The 17,818-nt window shown below is 34.9% G+C and overlaps 1 protein-coding gene across 2 annotated transcripts in view; it reads left to right on the forward strand.

The window, feature by feature from the left end:
• The first annotated feature begins 2,836 nt into the window (after positions 1–2,836).
• LOC128223707 (YLP motif-containing protein 1-like) overlaps positions 2,837–17,818 on the forward strand; it is a 38,731-nt gene continuing 23,749 nt past the window's right edge. Inside the window, exons 1-5 of one of the 2 annotated variants that reach the window (XM_052933031.1) lie at positions 2,837–3,160; positions 12,016–12,124; positions 14,419–14,529; positions 14,974–15,988; positions 17,312–17,567. In XM_052933031.1, the coding sequence (XP_052788991.1) occupies positions 2,918–3,160; positions 12,016–12,124; positions 14,419–14,529; positions 14,974–15,988; positions 17,312–17,567 (1,734 nt within the window). In that variant the 5' untranslated portion in view covers positions 2,837–2,917. The remainder of the gene's footprint in view (positions 3,161–12,015; positions 12,125–14,418; positions 14,530–14,973; positions 15,989–17,311; positions 17,568–17,818) is intronic. The other variant, XM_052933033.1, reaches the window with a different exon arrangement.

The following is a 17,818-nucleotide window of genomic DNA, read 5'->3' on the forward strand; positions in this document are numbered from 1 at the left end:
AAACGATCATCTTCAAACTGATTGTTACAAGAACTTCAGTGGCTAACGTTTAACCCTTAATGGAAAGGCCCTGAGGTATATGTCTGTATCGCTAATCTTTGCAAATTATGAACACTATTCTCTAAGATCAACTTCAAAACAAGATTTAGTTTTGATACAAACACCGCGAACTAACTATTTCATGGATTCCTTTTCGTACTACAGTATGAAGGTTTGGAATACTATTCCGGATGAAATACGAAATGCAAAAAAGTTAAACACATTTAAGCATAATTACACAGTGCACCTCTTGAAATGTGCATATCATTAGTTTCAAAAAGGTATATCATCTTTTCATTGTTTTAAAGATTGAAATAACTGTTGTTTTATAAATTGTTGTGTCTTATTGAGTGTCTGTCGGCGTGTACATGGTTATATTGAAATGACTTAAATTGTTATGTTAATTAAACATGATTTGTTTAGAATAATTATATTCAAAACATCAATAGTTCTTGTATACGAATATATAAGTGCGATGCAGATGTTTTATGATGAACCAAATGCATTTTGTTTGATTGTTTTTCTTCATAGAAGGCCACATTGTAAATATGATGTTGTTAAGGTTGAACCTGTAATTATGTCATAATGTGTCTTTACCTTCTCCAAATAAAGATATTATTATTATTATTATTATTATTATTATTATTATTATTATTATTATTATTATTATTATTAATAATAATAATAATACTTTTATATTAGAAAATGATATCAAATCCCTATCCTGTAGCATCCACCATGAGCACACAACATTACAAATGGCGGGCATGGTACAGTGGTATATGCGTCCGCTTTTTAACATGACTTGTAGAATATTAATAAAAAAAAGCCTACAATTCATCTACACAAACTAATTGTCTGGTTAACACAGTGGTTAGCGCAATCGCTTCTCACCTAGGCGTTCGATTCCCACCGTGGGCGCATATGAGCTTGGTATGTGTTCACTAAGCCGGACAAGTGGGTTCCTTAGGGGTACTCCGCGCCCCCCCCCCCCCCCCCCCCCCCTACACAAGACCACACACTCGCATAACAACATGCCAACGAAAGTGATTAATATAGTGTTGTAATACATATGCTTACTATCGTTGATACATACACAAGTTAAAACTAAGCTAACCAAAATCAGTATATGTACGTAGTCAGTGTTCATTGGCAACTCCTATCGATGTAAGGGAGAGAAGGACTACATCCCCTCTGTGTTTTCTGCTAGCTGTATCTAACACATTCCGAAAACGTACTCTTTTTACTAACTGAATAACAAAATTGGAATACGATATGTTCTTCTTACTTCTTATTACTTTTTTATAAAGAAAACACGACGAAATGAAGACAAAAGAAGATTATAACAAAAAAACTTGAAATAAAATGCAGTTTCCGTGCAATAGTATATTTAAGTTTAAAAAGTAATACTGCAGGAAATACGAAACAAAACAAGAAATACAATTATGAACTCCTTTTAGTCTATTTAATTTATTTCGCAAACTCGATAATATAGTATGCAATGAGTATGTTTTTGCTGTGTGTTTTTACTTCGCCTGTCCTATTCTAGAATAATAAACCAGATTATATCAATTATTATCAAAAAAATAGAAGAAAATATACTATCGACCTGCAATGCGATACATATTTCCGGTACGAGCATTCACTTGTGAAGTTTGAAATAGATACATAAATAAAATTTGGATAATGTCCGTACAAGAATTTAATGAAGATGTAAACCATAGAGCCCATGATACCTGATAATATTCAAGTGAGTTTGCATTCTCAGGGTTGAAGCCAGTACCATCCTTCTCTGGTTAATTGTTGTGACAGTTTTATGGCGAAATAACGACACAGGTTCCCTGCGAGGCACCAGGGGCGTCTGTCGGCGGTTCTGGTCGGGAGCATTCACGCCGACGGTGCAGAGGCAGAAGCTCTCGCTGTCGGGGCACAGGTGAGGCCTGCAGTGTTCTACCTGGACATCGGGAAAAATAGTAACCAGACAGGATTTGTATTTTTATTGTTACAAAATTACTACAAAATATTTTGAAACAAGTTTTATGGCTCGTATTTTCAGGTGAACTCACAACCAACCACGGCAGCCTGATACATGATCGGCAGTCCCGAACATTAGTATTCACATTGAAATTAATATATATATATATATATATATATATATATATATATACACACTTAAATATTTCCATTTACCGAGCCTTCTTAAAGTTTAAGACACATACCAAAATGCATTAGGGCAGATGCAGATTGTAAAGCGAATACAACAAAACAACAACATGAAAGAAAAAACTGTCAAACAAACAACAACTCCTGTATAGAAGGTATCTTATCTCCCTGTCAAGATTGTATTACCAGTTGAGTGTACAAGGGTATCAACTTCGGGTTGCAAGTTTGGAAGCCCATTCTTCAAAACAGAAAAAAATTGTTTGAATGTGATGCGTTGGGTTTGGGATATATATCCACAAACATGGTGCATAATGTTCTCTTGAAATCACTTTTTTTTCCTTTCTAGACATAAAACAGCTCATTTTGTCAAAATAAGGAGGAAGGAAAAAAAAAATATTTAAAAAAATCGCACACACAACATAATTTTTTAAACCTCACGGTTAGTGATCACGGAATTAAAATAAAATAACATTTTAACCTTTTGTCAAATACATTGCTTACAGTAGTGTGATACTATAGTATAGCGTTTAAAAAGTCAAAAGTTTAACCGTTTTATAAATAATGGACGTTATAACTTGACGTGAACGAATTGCTACTTTCACGAATTTAATATTTTTTCGATAACCAAGGAAAGACAACCCAGGAAAACAAAGCATTTTGTTAAAATTAGAAAAAAGTCCAATTCCCCCTATAGAATTAAATTATCAACCATAAAATGTTTCCGGGATGGCAGCCGATGCAGCAGGCGTTTATTCAGCCCCAGTACCACATGGTCCCCATGCAAGCCCAGCCAGCCTGGCCAGTACAAGGAGTTCCAATGCAGCCTATGATGGGTGGGGTAATGATGGGGCACGGACCCCGTATGCCGCAGCAACAGTCTCCACAGACATCTGCTCCTCCTGTCCCCGGCGAAGATAACCCACCGCCATTGCCGTCTGAACCGCCACCACCTGAAGAGGTGAATATCCTCTAAAATTGGTTAACAGCCGTTCTCCCGTAATTGGCACACATTTGGGGCAAAATTAATTTTTTTCTGACTTTCTTATATAACAATTTCTTTACTTTGTTATTAAAGTTCAATACCTCTGACAAACTGTGTACAAATTTAACCCACACCATTCACTCCGTTTGTCTACGAAAACCTTATGAAGTTACCTACTAAAATGCGTCGTTACGGAACATATATTAATCATCGGACTATCTTTGGAAATACTATTTTACTAACACTTTAGATTGAATGATTTGATTCATAGGTATTGGGAAGATAAAGACCAATGGTTAACTTTAATAACAATAGTATATACCATATCGCTTTCTGAAACTTGTATATTCGGGATGTAAAAAGCTTGTATAAGCAAAGATTTAAAAAAAAATGCCATTGTTTAGATGTAATGCACAAACAAGAACTGTCATGAAGGTGGTCAATTTATATTTTGATAGAAGCAGAACACAATTAAAGCATAACTTTTAATTAATGTAACGTTGCCAGACAACTGTTGCTACACAAATGTTTAACCAACAGTAATTACATTCTGTTACGGAACATAATTACATTCTGTTACGGAACATAGGTGACTGTAAATGTTGCAAATGTGTGAACAATGCATTAAAAAAATTATAATGTTTTTGGTTAGCCGTTTAAGCTTCATTGAAGCATCATTGTCACAATTTCATATAATCTAAGAAATCATAAGTAACTGTTAACAACAACAACAACAACAACAACAGGGATATATATATATGAGCTGTGCCATTAGAAAGCCATAAGTGGCTTTACGACCAGCATGGAGCCTGATCAGCCTGCATATCGTTTCTTCGCTGATCTTGTTGATGCAACTGCACCTCGTCAATATCTGGGCTGATATTTGAAAATGAATGTCTTTCTTTGTTTTCTTCTTTCTAGCACTTTCCCTGATTGCATCAATCACTGCATTCCCAAAAATTAACCTTTTACGAACAGCACTTCTATTTTTTACATTTATGCCTGCTTTCTTAAGCATGAAAGCTGGTTTTTTGACCTTGGGGTTGCATGTATGCTCTCTCCAGAAGTAGATGATTGTTCTTGTTGATGTTCTCTTTCTACTCGTTTCTGCAGCTTTTTCAGCTTTTCACGTTTATCTCTAAGTCCGTCGAGATCCCTGTAAGCCTTTCGTAGTGTTTGGTGTACAGTACACTCCACGCGGAACTACCACTTTCCGTTTTCCTCGGCGGATTTCGGTCATCGCGGACACGACATCCAATTGATCATAATCCTCTTTCCTCGGCGTTTTTACTCGTTCACCCACCGAGGCTGATCAGTGGACCGTATAATTACAATCGCCGCGTTACTCGGAGGTAAAAACACCGCGAAACTCGGAGGAAAACCGATAAGAATCTCCCACTATATCTAATTTTGTTTAATTTATTTGATAATTTTTGCTACACCCGTAATTGTTTATAAAAATAATTTATTTCGCGTACCTAATTTTCGGACACCCAAAGAACATCAATCGTAACTTTCACACTTACCAAGTTTCACAGACGAAGATTATTGATTTTCATCTTTTATCCTGGCTCGATTACCTAACCGTATAGTACACCACTGTGACAAGTTAATAAGAAAATACATGTACCCATCTTAAACGATGTAGAAAGAGAAAGTGTGAAATATTTATTGGAGGATTAAATAAACAACAAGGCCAGAGTTTTTTTATCTTTAGATTTACGGGAGATTTTTCAAAAAGTTGGGTAAGGAGGAGGAAATAAAAATAAAAATAAAATGCATAAAATGTCCCGAAGGAGAAATAAATAAAAATAAAACGGATTTTTCTCCGATTTTTTTTATTTTTTTAAATCTTCTTATATCATGAAGACAAAACACACCATACTTGTGTCAGCTATTTCATAGGCTGAAAAAAGGGTGATAGATCACCATAAAGTTTCAAAAGCATAATTATAAGATCCTTTTAATGACTGAAAATATTGACCTCAACACTGTTGAGTTCAAGCGCTCATTAAAATTAATTGTATATATTTGTTCGAATGCATCTATGCATATGAGGTGCATATATTATCAACCCATGGATTTTATGAAACATGTCAGTGTAATAAAGAAGTTTAAATGGCCATTTCTAACCTTTTGCCCACAGTATAAGCATAACCTTTCCATTGTGAAGTAATCAAACATTGAACAAAGTTTCAGACACGGTATAATAAGGAGGTCAAATGTGTTTTTAACGAAATAGTACCGTGACAATTTACCGTGATGTGGTTTTGATATAGAAAAAATAACCAAAAAATGTTGACGCCCTGATGGAAATTCCTCTTCACTTCAAAGTTTGACAGGGCTTACGGATACACAGACAGTCAAAATCTACATTTATGTACTTCACCAAAGAAAATTTGGGAGCATTATGATAAATTTGACAAGTGTTATATGTTTCAAAAAACCAGGTCTAAGAACTGATTTTAGAAGCAGTCCTGATAAATATCCTAATTCCAGCTATGCCCGTTGGCAATAAGCAACGGATAAGTTTGACTTCTTGCACTGACTGCCAGATATCTTATGTTCAGATTTTTTCTGTTTTATCGGAAACACACACTATGTTATTATTACATCATTTTCAGTATTCTTTAACGATTTAAATTCTAATTCATTATTAAACTAATTAACAACTACGAATATCACGATACCTTGTGTTTTTCTCTTCAAATATGTGATCGTGAAGTAGTGTGTTCAATGCTCCCCAGAGTCAAATTCAGAAAAAAATATCCATTTTGACTATGATGAACACGATATCATTTTGCAGTTTGTGTTTGTCAGAAGCTATACATTTTTGCACTGTAATCCAATTCATCCTTGTTAATATACGACGTGCGCCAACGACTTTTAATAGACAAAACAACCCAAGAATTTCTGTCTCCTTATTTTGACCGGAAGTTTCGCAATCATTCCACGAAACGCGTACAACATACTGAATATATAAAAAAAAATCACAATAAACACGCTTAAAGTTCTCCACGGTTTGATTTAAATAATGAAAAATAAACATCGGAACGTTTTTGTAGTAAAACATTTCTATATAGCTGCAGAAATTGCGAGAAATAAGGGGTATGACAAAAACTACTTTCACTTTTGACAGGACGTTGTTATGGTAACGGGTACCTGTTCTGTTTCCCCGCGTATTTCCGACTGGTTTACGTGGTTTGTGCAGTAAAAAGACCTATAATTAATGACAATTGGTACACCAGTTGGTTCTGGGATATGGGTTATAGAACACTAATTTTATTTTCTTCTTAACATTGGAGCAACGTTCGTCGGAAAAAATAAAAATAAAACTACGAAAATGAATTTTATTTTTATTTGGGTTTTGCAATATTTAGGTACGGCGCTCCCGTAAATCTAAAGATATAAAAACTCTGGCCCAAGGGATTAAGAAAACAAAGACATGACATTTTTGTAAAACAAACTTATACCACACTTATAGACTGTAAGAAGCAATTATGTACAGTTATACTTATTGAATCATCAATAAAAGTCAACACATTCAAAGATATAGGTAACTAATTAATGTGATGAATTAAAGTTGGAAATGCAATACTCCAGTGACATTTGAAAACACCACTCAGACGCATTAATCCTGCATAACAATATACATGCTCTCCATGAGATCCTCGTGGGTAAAACTGTGAGTTATGTGACGTCACACAGAGTGACTGTTTGATCTGAAGCCGATAGAATGTGTTATTCATTTCAATGCATATATAAAATGGTGTTTAATGGGATTTTAATTAACTTGATAAAGGATTTACATTTATATGCGTAATAAATAAGTTTAGAACCATTGATAACTACGGATAAATTAATAAGTCAGGTAAAATGCAAATTAGGAAAAAAAGACCGAAAAATATTCACACTTACAAACTTCTCAACACCTTCATTACTCCAATCTAATTTAAGTTCTCAACACCTTAATATAGTAAGAGAAAGATAACAATAACAAACACAAACGCACGCTATGGTATATCTTTTAATTACATAATGTGAAAAAAAAACAGTTGTTAGACGATTCTGATGAAAATTGATATGGAAATTTTCGATAATTGTTTTTAAAAAGAAACTTACTGTACTTTGAAAAATTAATTATCTGATTATTTAATACTGTTTTAACAGAAGCAATGTACTGTAGTAGCTATGCACAACACGCGGAGTTCCGCGATTAGGTCAATAAATCGATACGATCACCGGCGCTACCGGCAATAAAACCCTCCATAGAAAATGATTAACTCGGTGCAACTCGGCGAAATTTAGCGAGGAAAAAGGTTGCGTACTCGGCGGAAATCCGCGATAAATTAAAAACGCCTCCGAGTCACCGAGGAAAGTGGTAGTTCCGCGTGGAGTGTACTGTACCTTCTCTTTACTCCTAATCCCTTATTTCCAGAAAAAAGTTTTTAACTTTAAACTTTCAGAGGTCCTAGTAGAAACCTTTTCGTGTTCACTTGACTTATTTGCTTTCTTCTTTTTTCTTATATAATGTTTCTTGTAGTCCTCTCTACAATTTTGTCGCCGTTGCTCTTTCTTTTCAGCATATAACTCATCAGTTGGGACATACTTTTTCTCTTTTCTTCTTCTCTCTTTTCTTAAGTATGATTCGTAGTTTTCCTCTCTCTGCCTTTGTCTCCATTTTCGTTGTCTTTCGGCATTTGATAGTGCCCTTCTGAAATAGAAAACCAGTGCAATTTTTAAACTTAGTATTAATAATCATATTAACTTTTTAAATCATGATTCATCATCATCATTATTAACTTCAATATAATGATCATTATAACTATTATCATTATCATCATTATCATAAATAAACTGTTAAATAATTTAAAAAACATTACGATTTTATTTGGGGATTGTACAATTAAAAAATTCATTCTAAACAGAGCATTTATTAGTACTATGTTCCGTAACAAATTTGCTATGTTCCGTAACGGAAAGCTGCAACTTTACAATGCACAATGCAAAACATGTTAGATTTCCAGGTCATATTGAACAACATTTTCATACATCTTACTCATGAAAAACTCATTTGAACCTGTTTAATAAACATTCTGAATATTAGTTTTACGGTGGACAAAAAACCTAGTAAAATACTATGCTTCCGTAACATTTTTGTTGTGGCTGTTGGTTTATCGGTGCTCTCTTTTGTCATTAAAATATTTATTCCATGTCTAAAACCAATAATATATTTCAAATTGTCAACTACTTATGGATAAAATGCATATATCACATCAATTTATGATGTCACAATAATAACCTATGTTCCGTTACGGATATTTGAAACGGGTAAAATTTTATATAAAAATCGTCAACTTACGACTTCCAACCCTTTTCTTTTCTGCAAATAATGTTTGCAATCGCATTCACCAGTAAAACTGCTTATACAAGTAAAATATATTGAACATTAACATAATACAAAAAAGTACAGTGATTTTCACTTACCTTTATTTACCGTATTTTATCACAAAAAGTCGATTTACAATTTTTTTGCAGACATAATAATGACGTTTCAGCGGAGGCCGTGAAGAGGTAAACAGTCTCGCGGTTATTTGAACCAAATACTGTACCGCATTTATGATAATCGATTCGTTACGGAAAATAGTCGTTACGGAAACATAGTGAAATAAGGCTTCTGCGGGACACACTGGTCACTTTTATATGCCGATAGCATTTATTTTACTCTGTTTCATTTCAAGAAATAAAAATCAGTATTTTTCAATCTATATTTGATTTATATAAAGTACATTGGAGTATATACGGCCGTTACGGAGGCATAGCATTTTAAATGCGACATTCGTATTTTCTAAAATAAAATCATTTGTGTTAAATTGTTTTACCGTAGGAGTTTTATTTATAAATTTTAGTCCAAATATGGTATTCGGACATTATATTGGATACGGATTTAAAAGAATATAACACACTTTAAGATTGTTGTATTCCAGTTTAAAATCGTTACGGTAGCATAGTCACATTTCGGCGACAACCCTATTTGATAAGATTTGCGGAAAATATTGATCTCTTGCTAAAACTTTTGCTGCAATTCCTAATCATATATGGGTACTTCATTGATTTTATACGAAAAGTCGTCTGAAAACACTGAAACAGTTTGTTTTTATTATTTAAAAATATCTTTAATGGGACAAGTGACAGCAGGTTTTTAGCTCCACTGGCCGAAGGCCATGGAGCTTATGTCGTCACAGATTGTCCGTCGTGAGTGCGTGCGTGCGTGCGTGCGTAAACTTTTACTTTAAACGACATCTCCTCTGAAACTGATAAGCGGATTTTGACAAAACTTCACAGGAATGTTCCTTTGGTGGTCCTTTACCAAAATTGCTCAAATGGTTCTGGTCCATTGCACAATATGGCCGCCACAGCTAAAAATAGCAAAATCTTTAAACGACATCTCCTCTGAAACGGTTCGGCAGATTTTGATGAAACTTGACAGTAATGTTCCTTGGGTGGTCCTTTATTAAAATTGCTCAAATGGTTCTGGTCCATTGCACAATATGGCCGCCACAGCTAAAAATAGCAAAATCTTTAAACGACATCTCCTCTGAAACGGATAGGCAGATTTTGATGAAACTTGATAGAATTGTTCCTTGGGTGGTCCTTAACCAAAATTGCTCAAATGGTTCTGGTCCGCTGCACAACATGGCTGCCAGGGCAAAAAAATAGAAAAACCTTTAAAGAACATCTTCTCAGAAACCGATGATCAGATTTTGATGAAACTTAACAGAAATGTTCCTTGGATGGTCCTTTACCAAAATTGCTCAAATGGTTCCGGTCCATTGCACAATATGGCCGCCAGAGCTAAAAATAGCAAAATCTTTAAACGACATCTCCTCTGAAACGGATAGGCAGATTTTGATGAAACTTGACAGAATTGCTCCTTGGGTGGTCCTTAACCAAAATTGCTCAAATGGTTCCGGTCCGCTGCACAACATGGCTGCCAGGGCAAAAAAATAGAAAAACCTTTAAACGACTTCTCCTCAGAAACTGATGATCGTATTGCAATGAAACTTGACAGTAATGTTCCTTGGGTGGTCCTTTATTAAAATTGCTCAAATGGTTCTGGTCCATTGCACAATATGGCCGCCACAGCTAAAAATAGCAAAATCTTTAAACGACATCTCCTCTGAAACGGATAGGCAGATTTTGATGAAACTTGACAGAATTGTTCCTTGGGTGGTCCTTAACCAAAATTGCTCAAATGGTTCCGGTCCGCTGCACAACATGGCTGCCAGGGCAAAAAAATAGAAAAACCTTTAAAGAACATCTTCTCAGAAACCGATGATCAGATTTTGATGAAACTTAACAGAAATGTTCCTTGGATGGTCATTAACCAAAATTTGTTAAATGGTTCCAGTCCACTGCACACCATGGCTGCCAGAGCTAAAAAAAAAAAAAAACTTTATACGACTTGTCGTCGAAACCGATGACCTTTTTTCGATAAAACTTGACAGAAATGTTTGTTTGGTGCTCCTTTACTCAAATTGCCCAAATCATTTCGGTCAACTGCACAACATGGCAGCCAGAGCTATTAAAGTAAAAAAAATTTTGAAATAACTTCTCCTCAAAAATTGATAATTGTATTTCTATGAAACTTGACGAAAATGTTCGTTAGGTGGTCTTTGCTTGAACCTTTTGGCCAGTGGAGCACAGGCACTGATGTGCCTCTTGTTGTGGTTATAATCGTTTATCAGATAAATCTAAAAGATAATCGTCGAGTATTTCAACTACAAAATTTAGGCTAAGCAGCTAAAAACATCTCAAAGTACTTATTTAACTCTTAATTAGATGTGTTTAAGCTCAGTTGTACATTTTATAGCTCTAGTAATGTTGGAGACAGGATTTTTTCAAAATTGCGTCAATTATTGGAGAATCGCTGTAAATATGGCGCAGTATGAAATGCATACAGCAAAGAAATAGAGTAATGCATACAACATAGGCAAAGAAGGGTTTTCACATTTGCATACAACATACACAAAGAAGGATGTTGAGAAACGCATACAATATAGAATAAGAACAAAAATATTGACATTGAAATATTATTGTTTAAATCAATAAATTATTATGTTTATGAGGTTAGTCAAGTGAGAAATAGTTTATTAACTTTATATTTGAATTTTGCTTTTAAAACTAAAACATAATTGATTTGTTTTTCAAACTTTTTGTTTTGTTTGAATAGGGAAAAGATCCTTATATGAAATATTTAAAATTGGTTTAATAGCTTGAAGGAAACAAAAAGTTTATGAAAACTTTGCAATTGGATAAAATAAAGATTGTATTCATTGTGTATACTACAAGTATATAAGTACATTTAGGAAACAGAAACATATCATGTCACACTGGTTAAATATTGAATCTACCGAAATTATTGCTTTGTTTCTCTCACAGATTTAACGTTTTAACAACTTTTTTCTTTGAATGAGCAAATTTTTGTGTAAATATCTGCAAACCAGTCATAAAAGACAAAAGATCAGATCATAGATTTTCGTATATTTCCGTTCCAAAATTAATGTTTTATGGCTTAAACATTACTGGCTTAAACCTTTACTAACAGTTTTAGAAAAAATGCATAAAACATCATTTTTTGAACTTGACTATTAAAATCTGCAATCTAATATTTGTCAGCAGTCTTATATGACTGGTTTTCATGAATTTTTCGCTTAAATTGGTTCGTTCCAAGGCAGATAATAAAAAAGCTGTCAAAACGGTAAATCTGTGAGTGCAGCTTTGACGTTCTTTTTAAGAAAAAGTAAATAGTGATTGTTTTCATAATTTAGGCAGGGTTAAAGCCTAAAGATCCAGTTGAGGAGAAGAAGCTTGAGAATCTGAAGAACATGGCTGCCCAGTGGCAACAGCAGAAGCAGACATGGGGACCCACTAACCCAGGTACCCAATAGACTTAAGCAGGGATTCATTTTCAACAAGATGGGGCAAAGTAAAAAAAAATGGCTGTATTAGCCTTTTGTGAACCTGATCTTGTAATAAAAGTCTTTATAAATGTTAAGAATAGCTGTTTAAATCTTAGTTCAAATTTGCGCAAGCTCTCCAGACTTGTAAACATGCAGCTGCAAGATTCGAAAGTACGGGCAATAATAAGAATAGAACTCTCATGATGAATTACTGGGATGGAGTTTAAAAGCTGCACTCTCACAGAAATAGCATTTTTACAACTTTTTATTATTTTTTTGTGTTGGAAAGAGGAAAATTTTGCGCATATGTCTGCAAACCAATGATATAAGATTGCTGACGAAAAATCAGATCGTAGATTTTCATATTTCCTTTCGAAAATTAATGTTTTATGGCATAAACCGTAACTTACGGTTTAAGAAAAATGCATGAAACATCAATTTTTGAACTTTAATATAAAAATCTACATTCTGATTTTTTGTCAGCAGTCTTATATAACTGGTGTCTTTGTATTTTCGCAAAAATTGACTCGTTCCAAGACAAAAAATAAAAAAAGTTGTCAACGCGTTCAATTCGTGAGAGTGCAGCTTTAACTTCTACACAGAGAAGTTATTTACGGAGCTGTAAGTGTAAGCTTTGAAGGCTATATAATATCATACACATCATAGTGTATGTCTACCACTTACAACTAACTTACACTCCTCGCGAAACTACCACTTTTCATTTTACTCCGAGATTTTCAGCATTGGGGACACGAAATGTTGCGTGTTCACTCTTTCAACCTCCAAGGCTGATCAATGGACCTTAGAAATTACTATCCCCGTGTTACTTGGTGGTGTAAACACCGTGAAATTTCGAGGAAACTGATAAGAATCTCCTACTGTATCTACTTGTGTTTAAATTTGAATACGTTCCTCTAATTGTGTTGTTTCAATATTTTTGAGACTCACTTGCTTATAATTCGAGTTGCAATCCGTTACCAGTTGATGTCTATTTTTGATCCAGTTTTAATGCATTATTAAATTTAACTTGTTTAACTTTAAGTAATGTAAACTTAATGTTTTCTATGTTCATTTAACTTCTTTAACCTTTTTGACATTTTTTAACCTTCAGTTTGTTAAAAAAAATGCATTTCCCGCAATAACGAGCATGCCATAAAATCAAAAGTACCGTAGTCTCAATTTAGCTTGCAATATGTCACTTCAAAATTTGTATATATATCACATAACTTCCACACTGCCAAAAATACTTTATTGCTGTATATTGCTGTATATATACTAATATTTTCTATTTATTAACTCAAAAGTAATGGTTTAAATATTATATTAATCAAAAAATTCATACATACATGTAGACTGTTACTTTAAAAAAATATTTCAACTGAAAGCTTAATAATGTTCATTTGAAGAAAGGGAGGGTATTATGACAATATATTTACATATAAATTTGCTTTTTAAACCCTTTCTACCTTTATATCATAATAATTAACTGCAATTAAACTAATATTTTGAATGCTGAAAAAACAAACGATATGTACATGTATAACAACTTTAGAAATAATGATAGGAAAAATATTCACACTTACGCGATACTCAACACCTTCATTACTCCAATCCAATTAAGTTCTCAACAACTTAACACAGTAAGAGTATGAGGTACATGTAACAATGATAAACAAACAAACACATGCTTTGGTGTTATATTTTATTTGTGTGAAAATCAACAGGAAATTTACGTTAGTACTACAATATGGGTTTAATTAAAGGTAAACTAATAGCCAAACGAAGTATAGATGTACTTTTATGCAATATGTTTTCTTTCTGTTTTTAGGAGGAAAATGAATGATTTACTGATTTTTATAGAACGAAATAACTTCAAGTGTAATAATTTAGTTTCAACATAGTGATGCAGTAGAAATGTATACAACCGGGAATTCCGCTTTGAGGTCAATAAAATAACACTATCACCGGCAATACCAGCAATAAAACCCTCCTTGGAAAACGAGCAACTCAGCGAAACTCGATGGATTTTAATGAGGAAAGCGGGTTACGTTCTCGGCGGATGTCGGCTATTTTTTGTAAAACCCTCAAAGTAACCGAGGAAAGTGGTAGTTCGGCGAGGAGTGTACTGTACATACAATTCAAAAGTCCTCTGTTTGCCCAAAAATACAAATAAACAGAAACTGTGGTTTTGTAGCCACAATATTCAACCAGTTGATAAATATCTGTATTGTATGTTTATATTAGTTCATCAAGGTTATTGTATTGTTACAGAGATTGGATTCCAAACGCCACTTGATCTTATCAAGAAGGAAGAGGAGGAGTTTGCGGTCACATACACAACTTGGAAACAGCAGTATGACACATGGCGAGAACAGAACAAATGTATGCAGATGCTGCTAAATAATTATCTGTTCAACAATGTAGACATCTGGTTGTAGATATACAAATTATAACAAGATGATATAAATAAATTTGTGTAGTGTCTTGTCATTTTGTTTAAAGTAGCTGGATAATTTCTGAAAGTAGGCATGGATTTAGAAACCTGATCTCAAAAGTGAAGCAATGAAGTAGCAAGGGTAGTCTGACACTATTTGCCACTTTTCTTTACTCGGCTACCAAGTCATCATGAAACCCCTGATATGAATAAACATTTCCATGAAGAATCTGAATGTATCTCGATGATACCGGTAATAGTCTTCCTTGAAAGAATAAGCCTTGCTTCTGTTTTAATGACATTTAGGAATGATAAATATATGTTAACTTTTTACATCTGCATAAAATATATATATCACATTTTTGCAGTTCATCTTTGATCCTTTTATTCAGTGCATCCAAATAAAGAGCAGTACAATCAGTATCTGCAGCAATGGCAGACATACGAGAAGCAGATGGAGGCCAAGAAGTCAGACATTGCGAAGCGGAAAGAGGAGGCCAAGAAACAGATAAAGGAGCAGGAGAAGGCTGCCGCAAAAGGCCAGCCGTTCTCCTCAGGAATTGGTGGGTTCACTGGTCCCCCGCCACCTGGAATGTTTGCTGGCGCAGGCGGGCCCCGTGGACCTCCCCCAGGGGCGGGATTTAATGCCCCACCCCCAGGAATGCCACCTGGGGCGCCTGGAGGCCCTGGGGATCAGAGGATGAGAGGTCCCCGCCCACCTGCTGGAATGGGAGGCCCTGGACAGGGAAATATGGGAGGACCTCGCCCACCGTTTGGCCCAAGGGGTGATATTGGGCAGATGGGACCCAGGGGCAGGGGGTTCCCCATGGGGAACTCTGGGCCAGATATGGGTGAAGGGGAAATGGGAGATGACATATCGGCAGAAGACAATAACCAATTTCTAGAAAGATTGTATCAAGATACAAGAACAAACAAATTTATTTTAAATAAGATCACTGATGAAGGTAAAGACATTTTGAATCAGTTAGGGTTTGAGGGTCGAGTGTTTTTAATGAAATTTACGAAAATGAATCCTGCACAGCTGAACAGTATGGTGAAGATGGTGAACACATTAGGCGATGAAAGTAAAAGACTGTTTAAAGAAAATCAAATGAACCCAATGGTGTTAGGAAGGATGAAGAGGGATGTTATTGCGGAGTTAAAACGTTTAAATGTAGATATCACGGATGAGCTTTCCAAGAGGACTCACTCAGCTTTTAGGGGTCGGGGCAGGGGATTTCCCCGTGGCGGAGGCCCAAACCAGTTCGGTAGAGGCCGTGGAGGGAACTTCCAGGGTAGTTTTGGAGAAGGATCTGAGGACGGGAACCAAGGTGGGCCTGGTGCTCCCCCATCTCTCATGGAGATGAACTTTGACCAGCAGTCTGGCTTTGGAGGAAAACAGGACAGGTACATGTACATAATTTGTGCGTAAGTGAGGTGAAAAAAATGAAGACAAAATTGACTGCAGCATTTTTGCAAAATTTAGACTTTCAAAACCACAATCTTTTAAGCACTCTGGCTTCTCAATGGTGCAAGAACTCTCTCAATTAAGCCTTATGTGAAAAACAGCTTTGTTAGTTTGGGTTCATTATTTCCAAAGTAGTTGAACATTAGATCAGCTTTGAGCATTGAAAATTTCTATTTGTCCGGAGTGTAACTACATGTATATATGGCCACAATATTTTCACCCAATGTTTGAAGAAATTATCTGTTCAAGGTTTTCATATAAGCATATCATTAAAAAAAGCTTAAGAGTCAGACATTATTTTTTTTGTACATATGACCTTTTTTAGGAATTTTTATGTTTGAACTGAAGCGTTTTACATGTACAACTATATATATATTAGAAATTAAATCTGCAAACATGAAGTTTAATGTTTATTGAAACAATGTTATGGTAAAACCTATGCTTTGTAAAATATATTTCACCAAAGAATGAAATTTCATGAAACTATCACACTATGCACTCAGACGAATTTGACATCATATTTACAATACAATGATGAGACTGTGACTTTTTGGCATCAGTATTCTATAAGCGCTTTTACACTTGTTGATTTCTGATTTTTTTTTATTACCAGTAATAGTGTTTAGGCCTAAAAAAAAAAATTGTTTGGTTAGGGTTACATCCTTTTCAAAAATAGGTAGGGTAGGTAGGCTTTTTTTTATTTTTTTATTAGGCTTTATGTAAGAATGTTATTTTCATCATTGGAGAATGGTGTTAAAGTTATCCCCTGTATAAGCAATTAAGGTTTTAAACTACACATTGAAAAGCAATTAAAAAAAAAAAAAAAAAAATTTTTTTTTTTTTTAGTTTTTCATTTTTTTTTCAAACTGACTATAAAAACGGTAGGGTCGGCGCCTTTTCCGTAGGTAGGGTCGGGTAACCCGAACCAAATGTATTTTTTTTTTAGGCCTTATCTAAAAAGTAGATTGACTTTGGAGTAAGTTGATAAAAGTTGTAAAGCTGTAGTGTACCATAATTTCCTTGCTTTTTGTTAAATTAATCATCCATCACAATTTACATTAGCATTCATTATATGTTTTAATTTTCAGCAGCGCTTATATGTGTAAACATGTATGTATAAATGCTTTAGACATAAGCATAACCATAATTTTTTGAAGTCATTGTGTAAATTTATTATTGCCATACATGTACATTGTACTTATTCGACACAAATGTATGATTTCCAAATTGTTGTAATATAGCTGATACATTTTCTGCTGCAGTAGTGGTGGTATGCCAGGTCGTGGAGGTCTTGGTATGCGTGGTGGTCCTCATGGTGGTCCACGCGGCCCTGGACCCATGAACCAGGGACCCCGAGGAGGGCCTCCCGGAATGGGGATGAGGCCGGGGATGATGCGCGGGCCCCGCCCTGGGGTCTTTGGGGGCCCAGGGATGCCAGGGCCCCCTCCCCCGCGACCTATGGGGGTTCAGGGTTTTGGTAGTCAACCAGTCCCACCAGCACAGCCAGAAGTGTTCACTGTAAGTTTTTTTTGGTCAAATGTTGCTTAATAACTTCATGTTTTCGCTGTTACAAGTTGATAGATGTGAGCTTGATTTATGATGTTTGGGATTAAAGAAACGGTCTCTGTTGTCTGGAATATGCGTTTGACATGTTTCTTACAATTATTATCATAAATAAGTCAGACACCTGATTTTACAAATTTCTCAAAAAGGTCATTGTTTATACTGTTTAACTGCTAGATGTATCTGTCTCCAGGGTTGCAGGTTTG

Source organism: Mya arenaria, chromosome 17, assembly GCF_026914265.1.
Source record: "Mya arenaria isolate MELC-2E11 chromosome 17, ASM2691426v1".
In the NCBI taxonomy this organism is placed as follows: domain Eukaryota; kingdom Metazoa; phylum Mollusca; class Bivalvia; order Myida; family Myidae; genus Mya; species Mya arenaria.